The sequence below is a fragment of the Crassostrea angulata genome, chromosome 3 (genome assembly GCF_025612915.1).
Source record: "Crassostrea angulata isolate pt1a10 chromosome 3, ASM2561291v2, whole genome shotgun sequence".
NCBI classification, from domain to species: Eukaryota; Metazoa; Mollusca; class Bivalvia; order Ostreida; family Ostreidae; genus Magallana; species Magallana angulata.
In genome coordinates this window covers 47,265,679-47,283,865 of record NC_069113.1, presented here as the reverse complement: position 1 = coordinate 47,283,865, position 18,187 = coordinate 47,265,679, and the positions used below count along the sequence as shown (strand labels likewise).

The 18,187-nt window shown below is 34.4% G+C and overlaps 2 protein-coding genes across 2 annotated transcripts; both read right to left on the bottom strand.

Annotated features, from left to right (window-relative positions):
* Positions 1-876: 876 nt before the first annotated feature.
* Positions 877-10,484, bottom strand: LOC128175104 (arrestin domain-containing protein 3-like). Its single transcript, XM_052840517.1, has 7 exons — positions 10,183-10,484; positions 8,850-8,975; positions 6,087-6,316; positions 4,751-4,933; positions 4,064-4,243; positions 2,738-2,960; positions 877-1,847 (listed from the first exon to the last, which is right to left on the bottom strand). The coding sequence occupies exons 1-7, from the start codon at positions 10,307-10,309 to the stop codon at positions 1,693-1,695; spliced, it is 1,224 nt and encodes a 407-aa protein (XP_052696477.1). The 5' UTR covers positions 10,310-10,484; the 3' UTR covers positions 877-1,692.
* Positions 10,485-14,866: 4,382 nt separating this feature from the next.
* On the bottom strand, positions 14,867-15,906 carry LOC128177562 (uncharacterized). Its single transcript, XM_052844312.1, has 2 exons — positions 15,789-15,906; positions 14,867-15,546 (listed from the first exon to the last, which is right to left on the bottom strand). The coding sequence occupies exons 1-2, from the start codon at positions 15,792-15,794 to the stop codon at positions 15,187-15,189; spliced, it is 366 nt and encodes a 121-aa protein (XP_052700272.1). The 5' UTR covers positions 15,795-15,906; the 3' UTR covers positions 14,867-15,186.
* Positions 15,907-18,187: the final 2,281 nt, after the last annotated feature.

Here is an 18,187-nt window from a genome sequence, read left to right as displayed (position 1 = left end):
CAGAATCATAATTTTCAATCATTTTGATAAGGAAATATATGCGTAAAAATATGTGTTTATGTGGTCATCTTTAGTTTTTGAGATATGGGGCCCTAAAAAATACATTTTCTTTATAATTGGATTTCAAACATCGGGCTCGAAAACAACACAGGCCCCTACCCTGCATGGGGGCTAACATTTTCAGTGTCATCTACTAGTGGTATAACACTATCACTGTGAAAATATGGTTACGTGGTCATCTCTAGAATATGAGATTCGGATCCCCACTTATAGAACATTATTCAATCATTATAATGGGGTTTTAAACATCGGGCCCTGAAACATCAATGGCCCCTACCCTGAGGGCTGAAATTTTCAGAGTCATCTACAAGTGGTAAACCACTGCCACTATGAAAATATGGTGATATGGTCATATCTAGTTTATGAGACATTGGCCCCTTAAGAATATGCACTATAATCATTATAATAGGATTTTAAAAATCGGGCTCTGAAACATTGAAAACAAAATCTCTTTAAAACAGAGGTTTAGCCTGGATGAAATTTTCAAAAACAGACAGACAGTCTGATAGATTTATCAAAAAATTCTTAAAACATTCTCGCTTAGTACAATTTCAGAACACAGAATTATGCATATAAGTGTATAACTTGTAAAACCAAGTATTTTTTTTCAATTAACTACCTAAATTAAGTTTTATGTGTAATTCCATTTCACACATGTTCAATTTTCAGCATAGTCTATAAAAATAATAAATCGGCAAAACAAAACTTAGCCTTTATAGATGAATGCAGTTGTACATGTATACAACCTGGGAGTGTAGAAACATTAATTTTAATCCTTACTGGATTTCCATCAATATTTTTTATAAAATCTGAACCAAAAACGTGAGGGAGAAACCCTACTATGGGGGAAAAGCTACTATATAGTAGCTTTTCCCCCCAGGGGGAAAGGCTACTATATAGTAGGTTTTCCGGGGGGAGAAGCTACTATGGGGGAAAAACTGCTATACAACACCGGAACCAAATTCGAACTTAGCCTGTATATTTATAAGATATATCCATATATATGTATCACATTTGAGTTGAATGTGTGCAATTAATGGTAGTTGAGATAATGATCGAAAAGTGATTGATGATGGAATGACAGAAGGATGGAATGATGAAGTGAAGGAACGGGGTAACAATTTATGCCCCAGCCATTTCATGGCGGTGGCAAAAACTTGTGTAAACTATAAGTTAATCAGTCTAAAACTACTGTAAAATTTTATAACAATTTGATGAAAGAAAACTATTGGTACTTAGATTGATGCACAGCTGACCAGCAATGTGGCCCAAGAGCCTCATAAAAAACAATATAATCTGCAACCAATCATATAGAAATGTTCATCTTTTAATGGTTATTGCTAATAAATAGATATTAATACATGTACACTTGCATATGATTTTTTTTTTAAAATCCATTGACTAAACCATTCCGATTCTATAACATGTACATTACACATAGCATAAAATTATGAATAAAATCATTATTTAATAAAAAAAACCCTGATATTTATAATGAGTAGTAAAATTGATAATATAATTCATAGAAATTTTTTGAATAAAAATCAAAAAATTGAGAATGTACATACGTACATCAACAAAATTCAGTATTTGCAATCATCAGACCTACAAATAAAATCAGACAATGCATTCTCAGCGCAGACCCATGTCTTTGGGGAGCAATGGCTCTCCCCCAAAGTTATAATATATAAAAGTCGGCTGAAACTTCTGTTTTTTCTTCTTCCCTTCATTTTTCTCCGTCACAATGGTTCCTGTGAAGTTCACACTTTCATGGAACGAAGGAGGGGCTGTAACAGAAAAGTTACACACATTTTATATTTAGCGGTTTACAGTTTTGTTTTGTTGACAATAATATTTTAGACTGACGCCTTTATTTTTTTTTTAAATCAGTCTAAATTTTATTGAATTATTGAATCTATTTTGCAATAATCTTTGACAATGATATATACCCAGGTAGTTGGTCGTTAGGAAAATGTTGAAAGGGTGTGATGAATAGATATTAGGGGAACAACAAAAGTTATTATATATGTATGTGGAATCAAAAAAGTAAATACTCCCGTATTGTAGGTATTCATGAATTACCTGTAGGCGACAAGTCTCTTAAGTTTTATATCAAAGCAAATTCATTAATACTATATATACTGGTAATGAATAGAGAATTTTTGACATAAAAAATAGAGAAACATCAACTTGACATTGTACTAGGTACGGTACATGTATTTTGATATGGTTAACAGAATTATTATATTTACACAAAAAAATTGTCTTTTATCCATTTCTTTTGAGTGTTGCTTGACAATCTTGACATAAAATTTCAAAAATGTGAAGATGAAGACGCACAAATAAGAGGTTATATTTTTTTGTGCATAATAATTCTTAGTTACTAACTTCGCCAACTTAAAAACACTATTTGAATGTAATAAAACATTTTACACATTGTATGTAATAAAAATACATTCTATTAACACTTATTAAGGAGACTACGGTAGTTGGTAAACAAATTAACCATCAGATCTACCTTAAATTTTTAGATGTTTTTTTTTTCTAAGCTATGAACATTGCTTTGTCTGAAAGTTTACTATTATTATTATCTGGAGGCTTTATCTCACAAACATGCGCATGCATTTATTTCTAATTTTCTTGTAAAAAATGTCTTTTTTGTCCAAACGTCACTTACGTGCCGATGGCAGGGTGCCAGGTTGTGACGTAATAGGATTGAGGGATATATCCGCTGGATCGGTAATCGTACCGGAAGCTGGTAGGGGCGGGTAGAAAGAGCTGAATGGGCTGGGCATGGAGCTCCAGTTACTGGGCATGGAGTAAACACTGGTCAAGGGGATGGTTCCGATAGTCACAGGGACGGTGTGATTGACCCCCAGGAAGCCAATGTCGCCGATAAACTAAAAACGATACATAATGTTATTACAGTCAAACTTCGTTATCTCTAACTAGATTGGACTGTTTAAAAACTTCGAGATATATGAGTGTTCGAGATATCGAGGGTTAAATACTTAAAAAACAAGTAGTTGGGGCTTACAAATCACTTCGACATATCCATTGTATTCGAGATATCAGTGTTCGAGACTTCGAAGTTCAACTGTGTTTAGTAGACTACTGATACAGGTATCTGGTTAAAGCATTGTAAGCTGTCAATATTATTAATTTGGGGTCACATGAGCTTGTTTCTGTAATAACAGTTCACCATAAAGTATAATAATTCAATGTGACACCTTGTGTTATTATACTATGGGGTACAGTTTACCACGGAAACAAGTGCATGCTTTGGGGGACCTTTAACGTTAATCCAGAATTTGGTAAATCTGTCTTCATATTACATTAATTCTATGCTTTAATTTTAGTTCTCTTTTCAGAGACATTATATGAATTTTGTTTAATATATCCAGTCTATTGGGGCTGTTTTAACAGTGTCATTCCAATCAGGATTTCGTCCGTCTGTAACAGTTCATCTCGACTTCAACTATATGGATGCTGACTGACCCTCCTATGGTTTCGATGATCTTTGTTCAGAATTGGCATTATATAAATAGTGCCTGTTTGGGAGGGTAACTGTTGAAATTGACACCCCGAGAAAACCACTGTCAACCGACGCGAAGCGAAGGTAACCCTCCTAAACAGGCACTATTTATTTTATTATACTGAATGTCTTAATTTTAAAGAAAATTTTACTGCTTTTATACAGAAATAAAGTGAATTCTACGGCGAACTGTAAGCGCATAATTTACGCGCATGTAACAATTCGTTGTGTTACCCGTTGCCAAGTGTGTTGCTTACGCTGAGGGTAATAGAACGGATTACCAACTGCATCTAAACCAATCAGATTTCATTATTTAACATGAAAGTATAATAATAATAAATGGCTAACTTTGTTTCATCCTATTTTTGTGTTTGTCTTTTATTGTATTAGGACAGGAAAAGTTTTATGTTCGGCTTAGCGAAGCGAAAGATAACAAAACAACAAAGAGGTTAATGTTGGCGTACCCACCTGTAAACTATATGTCAGCTGCATGATGGAACTCGATTCCATCGTTGGGGGACACGGAGGGATATGAAGTCTCTCGGTACTCCATATATCCTGACCCCCGGCCTGAGTTTCCCCGTGTCTTAGTTCAGCTATCATTTTTTTATCTGTATGCGAATAGCTTTTATATACCAGTTTTTCTTTCTGGAAGAATAAATATCAATTCAGTACATACATTTAATGCCCCATGCACTAACACTCTGAAACTGAAAACTCTTACTATGTGTATTATTCAATATTTACGTTACATTTTCATGTGTCTTTGCGGTGATACTACGGTCAAATTTTGAAACGTATATGGTTCGATAAAGTTCACCAATGAAGCTAGCAAATGGCGCATTATTATGGCGCAAGCGGGGTTTGCATATTGATTATAAAAAAATTCAAATAATGTAAAAATCATTTTCAAATATCAATGATTTTTAAATATTTGATAGTAAAGTTGCTGAAAATCAAATTATCTTAACTTAATAAATGAATCAATCTTAAAGCCATTTGGACTTCATTGTATTTGATCACGCCCCCTATTTTAACATTACTATTTTAAAATTACGGTATATATACACCTACAAGCAGAGGACAAAAATATGCACATTGAAGAAAACTTGTAATTTATCATCTTTAATTTATCCCGATACTTAGAAATTTTACCATCCAGAGTTCCACCCTGGAGCCGCTCATCTTCTTGGAGGTTTTGTTGTCAATCAGTGCCCGTATGTTGATGAACTCCCCTGGCACATAGCAGGTTCTCTCCAGCTTGAACTCCGAGACAATCGGTCCTTCAGCACAGCAGCAGCATCCAACCGTGTCCGTATCGGTTGAATTGACCGGTTGCTATTAGTAAAAATACCAAGGTCACAAAGCAATAATTCAGGGCAAAAATGTAATAATGAAATTACCGGACTGTTTCAAATGAGCTTCTTTGCTTCAAATTATTATTTATTTCAATCATCCATCGGTTGTGACTGTCTTTGAAATGACAATGAATTTGATGTTTAAACTTGTATCTTTTAGACCGGTCAATTTTCTTTTGAAACGCCCCATTTTCGCCCATGTTTTAAAATGAAGCAATGAGTTTAAGGAGATTTTTCATTGCTGATAAAATTAAAGTGATGGTACCCCGATGATGATGTTGAAAATATTGTTTTGGGTGTTTGGTTTTGAGAATGGATTCGCATTATTAATCACTGTTAGTAATTTGTTTTCACTCGAGTGAAAAGAGGGAACATTTGAGTAGAGGAGATTTATTGGTAATTTTCCCTTATAAATTAAAGCGATCGATTCCAAATGTTCTTTGGCAAAAGGTACATGTATTACTATTTATTTTAAAGAAATTCAACAAAACCTGGTAGGAATGGGAACATGACATAGCCAATGGAGTATTGTTTATGCAGTAAGATGGAGGGTTTTCCGTCGTTGACATTAAATTGGAAATTAGATTTTTTTTTTTATATATTTTGTGATGGTTGTTTTAGTGAAAGACCATGGTGCGGAGTGTTCCCTGAATTTTGAAAACAAAGTTTCTTGATATATAAGATTTCAAAGACATACAATAATCTTACCATGGCCTTACAAAGTTTTCACAGAGATACATGAACGATAATCTTACCATGGCCTTATAAGTTTTTCCCTAAGATACAATCATTTTAGTTTTATCTTACGAAGGTTTCACAGAGATACAGTGTATGGTAATCTTACCATAGCCTTACGAGGTTTTCACAGAGATACGATAATCTTACTTTGATTTTACGTAGGTTTCACAGAGATATGATAATCTTATCATGACCTTAAGAAGTTTTCAGAGATATAGAGGTACGATAATCTTACCATGACCTTGGACGTTTTCAGAGATAGGATAATCTTACCATTGTCATACGAAATTTTCACAGAGGGACGATATCTTAATGTGGCCTTACAAAGTTTTCTAGGAGATATGATAATATTACTTATGCCTTATGAAGTTTTCACACAGATACGATAATCTTACCATGGCCTTACGATCTCCGTTAAGATCAATAAGACCGATCACAGTGAAGTGTTCCTTGAACTCATAGTTAGTTTTCGTCCACTCTGGTCTGTAAAACTTTGCCTTCAGGTAATAGCGTACATAGGCATGCTTGTTTTCATAAGATGTTGGCAGATTCTCCGGTAACTTGAACGAGAACTCATGTCTATGCTCCCCAACATATAAATCTTGACGAAAATTTTTGTCATACTCTACAAAAAAATCCAATGAGAACCAGAAATTATTGCCTATAAACACTGTTCATGATGTATAGTTTGGTTAATGATAAGCACCGTTTCACATGTGTTCATGTAACAAATGCTACAATACAAACTGATGTTTTTCTTATAAAATACATGTATGTGATAAAGATATTAATTTTATTCGAAATCAGAGGCATTGTTATGATATGAAACGACTATGATGTAAAGTTGGGTTTGTAAGATACATATACATGTAGTACAATATTTTTACAGAAATAAACTCAATGTCTACCCAAGTAATACGAGTATAACTGAGGTATATATTGAGTTCATTCCATATAATTTATTTTTCTGTAATTTACTGTACAAATTAAGTGCGTTTTACTTTTAAAAATGATATTAATCTGTTCAAAAATCAAACGTAACGTCAAGCGAATTAGTACGTTTTTGACGTTGGTGCATGGTGATGTGTCTTGTGACGTGTAACCAAGTTATACAAATTTAACAAAATTTTCCTATCCAATCAAATGCCGCGTCGCAACCAGAATTAAATTATTAAATCTGGATAACTAGTATGTATTACAAAAGGACTATATGCGGTATTATGCATTTTTCGCCCCCAAAGAAGATGGGGGAACAAGATAGCGGAAATGCCCATTTGGTTTTGTCGTAAAAAACAATTTCAAATTAATTTTTTTTCCAACCAAATATACTAGATGATGTTATATTACAAGTTTATAAAAGCACGATTTCTTACTATATTCAGTTTTGAATATTTTAACAAACGATAAGAAAAAAAAATAAGTTCTAAAGTTTTGGTGGTATCGAACCCACAACCTAAAAACCTTAGCTCTACAATGTTACCTCATGTCTGGTGCTCTAACCACTGAGCCATTTCAGTCACAACAAACATCATTGTTAAATGCTAAATGCAACTTCAACCACGAATTGACGGACTTGTAGTATTTCTCTAAAACGTTCAATTGTTGGGATACAAAATGACATTTTTAAAGCATAGTGGGTCATCTCTCCACGTTTTTGTTGATTGAAATCGGTTTGATTTCCTTTAAACCTCATATAGACTATGACAAAAATATGGAGCCCAGACCCACTCTATAAAAGAAAAGGAATTGAAGTCCTAAAAATGACACTATTTGGAGGTTTTGACTCGCACACGCCAGTTTAAATTCTAAATATTTAACATATTTAAAGGTTATAAATCGATGTTATGGTATATATACATTGTTTTCAATAATTGAGAAAGAAATTATGCGATTTGTTCATATTTTAATTTTATAGTATCTTATCTATCCTCATATGGGCAGTTTACACGCCTTATTCACCCATCTTCTTATTAAGTTTTATAAAGAGCTATAACAATAAGGTGAAAGATAGTTGAATTCATATTAAAAACAAGTGTGTAAAATTTTATCACCAAAGTGACGTCATCGTGTAGAAATGAGATTGTCTTATTTGATAAATTAATGTTTTGGAGCAAAATATGGGTGTTTTCCGATGGTTTTTCGACTGAGAAAAATCGAGTGCATGCTTGCTTAAGTACCATTAAGTATGATGTGTAATTATAAGAACAAAAACATATGCAAAAATCGTACTTGAAAAGATTTTCGCTCTATACTCCCAAATGCAAAATATAAAGAAAAAATATGACAATATTTTTATTTGTTTGCAAAATTGCGTGAATTAGATATTTTATGTGACGTAATAGATAAAATTGGGGCAGGTATTCGACCATATCAAATATTGCCCGTTTGAGGTTCACATATTATTAAATTACATCTAAATACAAATTTTTAAATATCATCGTGTTATGAAGAACATGTAACACGATTTATTGTAAGATTATAGTGTAATAGAAAATTACGAATCCAATCCCTCTTTCGGTATTCTCAGTATTTTTATTTGGGAAACATTGCCATGAAACACCCTTACCAATTAAGCTGCGTTAAAATCATAACATTAAGAACTCTCATGATTTGCGATGGCATATGATTTTTATCAAACTTGTTGTGTGTTTGAAAAATTACTTGTAGAAACCACACAATGAGTTGGATAAAATTCATATACCATTGCAAATCATGGGAGATTCTTTTTATCATGTTTTACCACGTCTTTGTTACACCTCAATCTTTTGTGTAAAAATTATAACTGCAAACTGCACAACACATATACTACAACACGTAAACAACTTTACGCATTGAAAAAGTGAGAATTGACAAACATTTAATTTTCGAACATATTTTCATCAATTAATATTAATGTAAAAAAAAAAAACAGCATTAATGCTTTACATTTACAACTTAAAACATTTCAAATGAGATATCTTTTACTTTTTCAATCAATTGATTCAATGTGTATTGTTAATTGCGACGTCACGTTTGGTTACAGTAATATCAAAAATTTATCACATGAGTGATAACCACCACATATTAAGCTAAACATGTAATAAACTCCATATGTCTTAATTTTTAAAAATTGTTTTTAACATCATGCTATTCATGCCCCTGACATTACAGCTCTATACCTGATCCTATCAAATATTGGACATCTTCTAAATGCATCTCATCAACGTCGATTTCTTTATCATCGCCTTTAGAGTCTGTATCCGTCCATTCCACGTGAGTTTTCCCCTTGCATTTCATAACAACACCTTTTAAATTAGATGGAAATGCAGATGGAGAGTGTTTATGAGAAATATTGAAAAGAGCATCAAATATACATCAATATCTTAAAGTACCTAGAGTTATCAAAGCTTGTAATCTTGTGAATCAAATCTTCAGTCTTTCACAGAGCTCAAAGTTTTTATTTTTTTATTTTTGTTGTTTTTCTTTCGGGGGGGGGGGGCTCTAGCCACCCCTAAAACCTTCATAACTCAAAGTTTTTAAATTCACATAATAAACATACTGCAAAAGGCCTCGGACTCCCCCTTCCACGGCAAACAAAACTATAAATTAGGATCCCCGAGTACCACGTAAAGGGGAAACATCAATTGTAGCAAACACACTGCCGCCTGGCGTCATAAATGCAGCAGTTAATTCAAATTGTAAAATTAATACAACTTGCATTCGTCTTTATTAAATTCGCTTTATGATTTGCGTGATGCCATCTTCGCTAGCCAAGGGTGCTTGCCATCTTCGCTAGCCAAGGGTTTTCGGTCCGCTTTGCTCCCCATAAACCCTTTGCCATCTTCGCTAGCCAAGGGTTTTCGGTCCGCTTTGCTCCTCATAAACCCAAGGGTTTCGGTCCACTTTGCTCCCCATAAACCCAAGGGTTTATGGGGAGCAAAGCGGACCGAAAACCCTTGGCTAGCGAAGATGTAAAGAACCGGTATGAATATAAACGTAATAAGTAAGAATTTACACGGATAAAAAGAAAATATTGCAACAAAGTATTAAGGAAAACATAAAGAATGAAATTGAATAAAAGTGAAATTTGATAAGCATGGATATGAAAACAACAAAGTGACATACATGTACATGTGTAAATATACTGAAGATTAAAGAAGTAAGCATAATTAGAATAAAAGCTAGATGCATAGACTTTTGGCGATAATTTCCTTCCATATATTTAAAGCACGGACAACATGAAAAGTGCATTACATGCAACTTACATGTAGAATAAGAATTCGCGATCGTCTTAATTAATCCATAATCGGTTCATAATTGATTGCGTAATGTATATGCATGAATATTATTTCAGTTGCAATCAATTTTTAAAAGGCATGCGTATGCAGCTTCGGTAATACACTTGTACGTGTATTATGGCCAGTATCCCAGTACAGGGGGGTCAACGAGCGGTCACTGTTTAGCGTTGTCGATGGGGATAGGAATGCACTGATTACACACTGTCATACTTACTGTTTACTGTAAATGTCTCGGTCACTCGGAAGCTAAAAGTCCCACTGACAGTCTGGCCCGGAAAGTACAGCCTTCTTTGTTGAGAATAGTCATCTCTAAAACTCACTTCCACAGATTCTATCTTCATTGCTATTGAATTTTGGTTACGGTTCACTGAGAAATTGTCCAGACAATTTATTTACATGCACGTACATATGACGGACAGATGCATACAGTAATTGGTATGGTGGCGATAAAGGCACTTCGGTGTACACAGTAATGTACATGGACCCCTTGTACATAGAAGAACGCTGGGCAGCTTGAAGCTCCCAGGATAAAAATGTTTCTACGGAAGCCGAGAAGGTGTAAAATTATGTTGATCAATGCATTGTATATTGTCAGAAGATATAACAATTTTATAGCTATCAAACTACATTATTTTAAAAGTTTCCATTGATTATAATAGAATTACATATATTCTATTAAGAACAGTCTGCATGTTGTATCTTATAAGCTCTTAACCATTCTTCGCATCTTCATGCTTGTTCTTGGCCCCCGTAGCTCCAACGTATGCATATATTATGGCGGCATGAGGCGTAGAGAAAGATGCGCCATTGAATGTACGTAGACATTCAAGGCTAGGAGCGGATGGCACCTCTGCCCTTCCCTCACACCGGCGAACGGCCTTGTAAAATACAAACACCGCAGTGATTTGTGTAGCCACACCTTTTTGTCCGTATAAAGCTTTTAAATTGTTCAGCACCTCAGTGGCAAATCTGTTCTCTCTAAATTTTAAAATGCTGATTGGATAGGTTTTGTAACAACAAAAATTATATACTCATGATTGAGGGATGCGAAGTACATGTATTTCCATAAGCGATCCCATTACCAACTTACGGGGAAATCAATATATCAAAGGTATTTTATTGATCAAGATCGATTTGTTAAACATATATATTTAACCAAGCGTGCAAAGGATAGTCAGAGATTACAAAAGGCATATTCAGAATTGAAATGGGAAAAAAATACCACCAAGTAGAGCAATATGAGCTGCATTTTTCATTAGGGATTTTTTTCTTTTGCATTTAATCTATGAATTTTAGTTCTAAAAATAAAATTTTAAAAAGTTACAGCTCAGATTGCTTTAAACATTCAGACAAATAAGTAACAGGGAGCTTTCGGACAGAGAAATTAAGGGTTGTTTGTAATACGTATAAAAGTTGCAGATCAAGAATTTTACATACCGGTAATAACGATTTTTCCGAATATTTGCCTTGTCGGGATGGTGTCCTTCAGGAAGAAAAAATCGTCTTCGTTTCTTATTGCATTATATCTAAACGACATTGAAAATTTTTCTTTGACACTTGAAAATGCCATAAGACTGAAAAGCCTCTCTGAAGAAATTGATCAAAACTAAATTGTCACCAAAAAATCATGATTACGCATTATGTGGATGACACTGTGTTAATGTCTGAAACAGAAGATGATCTACAATATCAGCTTCATTGTTTTCAAATGTACTGTGAAAATGGAAAATATAAGTGAATGTTGAGAATACTAAAATTATAATTTTTGGTAAAGGAAGACAAACTTCGAATGTATCATTTCTATACAATAATGACAAGAGTTACCATAGTTACATATGTATGCAATAATTAAAATGTCAATTAAGAGAAATAAATTTATTGATTGATTGTCAATTTGATATTTTTGATAAAATGATTGTTTCAATTTTACTACATGTATATATGGTTCTGAGTTGCGGGGTTTTGAAAATTTACACACCATTGAAAAATTGCATCTTAAATTTTGTAAACGTATATGCTTAGACATCCACACCGAATTTTATGATCTATGGCGAACTTGCTAGACATCCATTGTGTGTGTGAATGTTAAAATGAGAACATTGAGTTTTTGGATAAGTTTGTTGAAAGGTAAAGAATTAAAATTGTCACATATATTGTATAACCTCTTACATACCGGTTTACCTGTACTACGCGTAGAATTCTTTATTTATCCTGTAATTCTTAAAAAGTTAAAGGTTGTTGAGGAGACTAGGAGTTGTGCATTTTTAATGGTTTTTTCTTGTGTCTTGGGTCTTATTGTGATATCAATGTGTATTCTTATTTTAAAGAAACCACGCTGAGAACATTTCAATACTCAGTTGCAAGCACTTCGAAGAATTTTATTGTCATTATTTTGCAAGGTGCAGATCCAATACTTCCGATAAAAAAAAACCAAGACTTTGTAATATTAACAGTTTCCAGATCATTTCATCATTGTATTGTAATCTTAATGATGGAATTATTGGGTTTTTTTGCCTTACATACTAGTATTGGTCATAATTGATACCTTGGCTCTTTCATAATTTGAGTCATTTGGGAAAATATTAATGTACCCATACCGCTTGTAAATATTTTTTTTAAATAATACTTGCTATAATCATCTTCTTCATTTATATGTTTCATGAAGATTTCTGCATGTTTGATTTAACATGCTCTTAAAAACTGGAAAGAAATAAATACGCTAGACAATTCAACACAGTTATAATATGTATTTAAGTGATCATTCCAACCAGACCCCACCCACCCACCTTGAAAGTCACTGGAAAACCTTGATGTTTATTTTTATCCAGAACCCCTCCTCAGGAAATCCTGTATTGATATCTTTTAGTTGTTGCACTTTGATCCTTTTTAGTTGTTGCACTCTGAATCATGTTTGGTGTTGGCTGTTTAGCTATATTAACTATGCTCTTTATTGAGTTACATGACATTAAATGCGTTGTATTCCCGTTTGACATGTTCATGGATAGAAATATACACGGTTTCCGCATTTGCTGTAAATAGGAAAATTCATAAGATGTTTTGGGAATTAAAGAGATTATAATCATTTTTACATTTAAGTACGTTAATCACATCGATTAGAGTCAGTTGCAATTAAAGAATGATACATAGCTTTATTGATTATTAATGACTAAAAATTGAATATCTATAGATTGGTATCAATCTATTTAAAATTTAGCTTGAGATAGTAGCGAACATTTCTCTCATATTCCATACCAATGATTTTTCTATTTTCTATTAGATATTGCAAATCACATCTAAAAAGAGTTAGGCATAAGATCTGAAGGGTTTTTTTTATTTTATGATATCGCTTTTATTTTCCTTTCATTTAACTCTCCGATCCTCACCCTCAAAGTATTTATTTCATCATAAAAATGTTATTTATCCTTCAAACTACAATTCATAGATGAAATAAAATAAAAAGAATTTTTTTATGATACCCATGTATTTTATGAAGTTACTGCAATTTTGGCCACGATGAATATAATGGAATAAATAACGTGTACATTGTTTTTAAGATATCGGAGATATTGAGTTTATATTGTCTCATAACTGCACTAATTGTTCTATGTGTAACACTGTTTTCATTTAATATTCTACCTGTCCATGACGCTTTGGCAGCGTGGAATTTGCTTTCAATATTAATAACACCTATTTTAAGAGAAAACAAAAATCGGTTGTTTCGGTGCATCGGTGGATCGAACCCCTTTATCTCTATGTAGTGGGTCTCTGTGGAGCCACTAAGCTAAGCAATTTGCGTACTAATAACACTACAAGACTAATTTTTTAAAAGGCATATTCATGGTACGAATAGAAAAATTCCGGATAATATAGAGTTATCGAGCATTGCTGAGGATCGGAGATCGTTAAAAATCATAGTCATAGATGCATATGGGCTTCCAACCGAGCTATTTCCCCAATCATTCACTTTAAGTGTGTGAAATGTTTTTTTAAAGACTGGGTGTTTAGAATGTACCTGAATACGAAGCTTTAAGCGTTACATTTTGAACACTTTCTATTTCTTACAACTTTATACAGGGCTATATAATTCTTATAGAGACTGTAATTTGGTCCAAAAATTGTCAAAACCCTCTTCAGCAATGCCCATGTCATTTTTTGTTTACATACTGAGAGTGCAATGCTTTCCCTGATTAAAAACACAATTGAATGTCACAAATACTCGAAACTGTAAAATTTCTATATTCAAAACAAACTAGCAGATAGTAAAAGTCTGTTTGAAACAGTACTTTTGCTAGTGCATTTAACCATCGTAAACAGGGGAAAAAAATGATGCGAGCGTTATTTACAATTTACAAAGAATTGTGAGTTTTGTACGTCGCTTATAGTTTGACATCTACAGCAATGTAAGTTGGGTTGAGCAGTAGAATTACCCCGGTGAAGCACTGTAAACATTAAAATTAAAAAAAAAATAAAAGCTCAAAATGCGACCATGCAAGTTCGTTTTCCAAAACTTCCATTCTGACTATAGTTTCCAACACTTTCTCTACAGTTAAGGATTGCATTACATAATACCAAAGGTCGTCAAAAATTTGGCAGCCTACATTCAGAGGCATTATGGGGGATTTTTTAAAGTATATTGAAAGGTTTAAACTAAAGGGTAATTTTAGTACCAGACAGATAAGGTTATGACTTATGAAAAATGATTTTCAATGCGCAATTTTTGCGCGAAAAAAAATACACGTACATGTAAACGATTTTTGTTAGGGCGGAACTACGTGTGATATTATAAGCTAATTATTTCGATCCAATGACAGTCGTCTAATAATGATAGAAAGGATTTTTATTAATTAATTAAATCCGATGACGACAAATACAAGTGTAACAGCTTCCTTTTTTAAAAAAAATATTACTTTATGAACCAATTTATCTGAATTATCACCGCTCCTGTTCTCTTTGATTCCAAATATTGTGACATCGCCTGTTACTGAGGTAATTATCCAATTAAGCTGTTAGTCACAGAATGGTTTGTTTCCACCTTCCCATCATATATTGCAATTGTTTACAGTTTATCCCGAGTTCTTTACATTCAACAATATAATATAGCAGTAGATATTTTTTTAATTTCATCTAAGACGTCATGTAATCCTGCAGTACACGTGCAGTTGCTGTTTACTGAAACTTTCCATTTCAAGCGCTTCGCTCTTTTGCCAGATGGAACTTTTCATTTGCAGTTTGACAGTAGAACTGCCCCGGGGCAGTCATAGGTTCCGTTACAGTTGCAGAGACAGGACAGGCGGTAGCAATTGAGGTGGAAGAAAAACGTAGAGTACGGGTCAATCCCCATTCCCGTGATTGGATGAGTGCACTGTGTACAGTCTCCGCACGTGCGGATACGTAGGCCAGGCGGACACACTGCGGTGCCGTTACACTTGCAATAGCAGACCTCGCGCATGCACGCGTCCACCTCTGCCTCAAATCTGGACAGGAACGGGTAGTTTTTTCCCTTGTAGTTACAGTTGCTGCAGGTTGACTGTGTAGCTGCATCAACGGCAAAGGCAATGAGAATCAAACTTGCCAAAACCTACAAAAATCATTTAGAGTTCCTTTAATTATACAATCAACAAAAGAGTAATCGTTTCTGAAGTTACGACGGATATTAGTTTGCTATTTTCCATTTCATTTTCTCACAGCATGTAATAAAATAATAACTTATAGACTTGCAAATTGCGGAATTTTATGTAAAAAAACAAATTACTACGTTAATTCAAAAGCTATTTTGATATAAATCATACTGTCGATATTATTTAAAACAAATACACGTACCTTCATCTTTCTATGAAATTCCACTTCTAAACGGTCAGAACTCTGATTGATATTGACTTTTCCTGAATTGTCCACGTGCGTGAAGTGAATCAACAAATTAATTTTATAGGAGATAAATAAGATAATAAATCCACGTGACCCAGCTCCTCATCACGTCCATCGACTCTGATTTTCAATAACATCCCGAGGGAACCGACCAATTATCCTGTCTCTATAGTCAACACCGTTGCTGCACCTCCAGTTGACATACTCTGAACATTTAAGGTCATTTTTCCAATTGTGAAACAAATCTGCCTTAAACGCGACTATGTTTGAGCAATTATATGGAAATTGCTTCATACAGGAAACAAGAATGTCGTTTTCTGCGAAAAACGTTTGGTTGTCTTTATTATACTCACATCCAATACATTTGGTCAGTCAAAGGAAAATTCAAAAGAACCTGTATGGCATTTTTCCCAAATTTTATGCATAAATAAAGACAGATAACAATAAATCCACCGAGATTTCCTGGAACTTCGCCAAAACGCGTACCAAGGTTCTGGTAGCCCTTATGTTTCATGTTTCCAAAGTTGCTCGAAAAAAAAAGGCCTGGTCCGTCGGGGATAAAGAGTGTTATAACCATAGGGTAAAACAATATCTAAAGTGGAACAATATCTAAAGTGGAATGAAACTATTCCATTCTGTTGATTATAAGCAATCTATGTCTACGATCCAAACAATCTTTGATTAATATTTGATGTTTTATACTCCCAAACATAAAAAATGTGAGCGTTTTGTTATATCTTCAGGGCTTTTTTGGAGGTTAAATGCAAGATTTTAATGTTCTGTTAAAAAAGGGATTTTGTGTCATAGTTGGTGAAAATCCAGCTCTATTTTGTATAAATTCTAAGCGAAGGACACATTAAACTTGTCGCAAATACCATTTCTGTTATCTAGACTATCGTTGTAACAATAGTCATGTACATAAAGTGTGTAAAGAATGTGAGCCAATCGTCGTGTATTGCTCTTTATTTTGCTCTAACAGTTGTACTCACACTGTTAAAATGGGAACAGCTTATATTGAAAGGAAATTATTGCATGTCAGCTATTGAAAGACATACAAATTAAAAAGTTTATTAGAATTTCTAATTGCATATATGTGTACACTGTATTGTAAAAGTTAGTATACATGCACAACCTTATTGGCGTACCGTATTTCATTACTTTCGAATTCCCTACCGCTTTTAAATGCACTATCTGAAGAGAGATTCAAGTGTCCAGTTGTGCGACATTCTGGCGATGTCCTCAGAATTTTTCTTAGGTGAGAAAATGATTCATATCTCCATCAATGAGCTTCAGATCTGTAGCTAACTGGTCTGAAAAAAAGGATGGACGACTAAAGAGCTACAGTGCCACCCATTAAAAAAGAGTGAAAGTTTATTGCGCACAAAAAAGTGCGCGGTTTCTCAATTCAATATTGAAAATTCATTTATTTTTTTTCCAGACCAGTGAGCTACAGATAAGCCTATATCAATCACTATCATGCAATAAATGAAAAGCAAACAGTTTACTTCCATCTCTTTTAAAAGCAATAAAATCATATGCTTCTCTGATCCTTCTGAATAAGATAAGCAAGTTTGCAATTGGCACCGGTATGATCTTATACAACAGAACACTTTGCTTTAAAAAAAAACAACAAATCAAATAAATGTTCAAAAACATGTTTTAATGCACTGAAAGGAAATAAGTTATATTAATTAAGTCAATTTCAGTCTTGCCCATCTTCGCTAACCAAGGTTTTTCGGTCCACTCTGCACTCTTATGGGGAGAGAGTATACCGAAAACCCTTGGCTAGCAAAGATGAGTCTTGCTAAACATGGCCGATTTTGCTACGTTTATCTTAGCTAGTTGTTATCCATCCTCACAATGTCAGGGTCCTGAGTCCACTCATGGACGTGGGACCATATCCATCCTCACAATGTCAGGGTCCTGAGTCCACTCGTGGCCGTGGGACCATATCCATCCTCACAATGTCAAGGGTCCTGATTCAACTCGTGGCCGTTGGACCATATCCATCCTCACAATGTCAGGGGTCCCGAGTCAACTCGTGGCCGTGGGACCATGTCCATCCTCACAATGTCAGGGGTCCTGAGTCAACTCGTGGCCGTGGGACCATATCCATCCTCACAATGTCAGGGGTCCTGAGTCAACTCGTAGCCGTGGGACCATATCCATCCTCACAATGTCAAGGGTCCTGAGTCCACTCATGGCCGTGGGACCATATCCATCCTCACAATGTCATGGGTCCTGATCCCACTCGTGGCCGTGGGACATCCTCGCAATATCAGGGGTCCTGAGTCCACTCGTGGTCGTGGGACATCGTCACAATATCTGGGGTCCTGAGTCCACTCGCAGTCGTG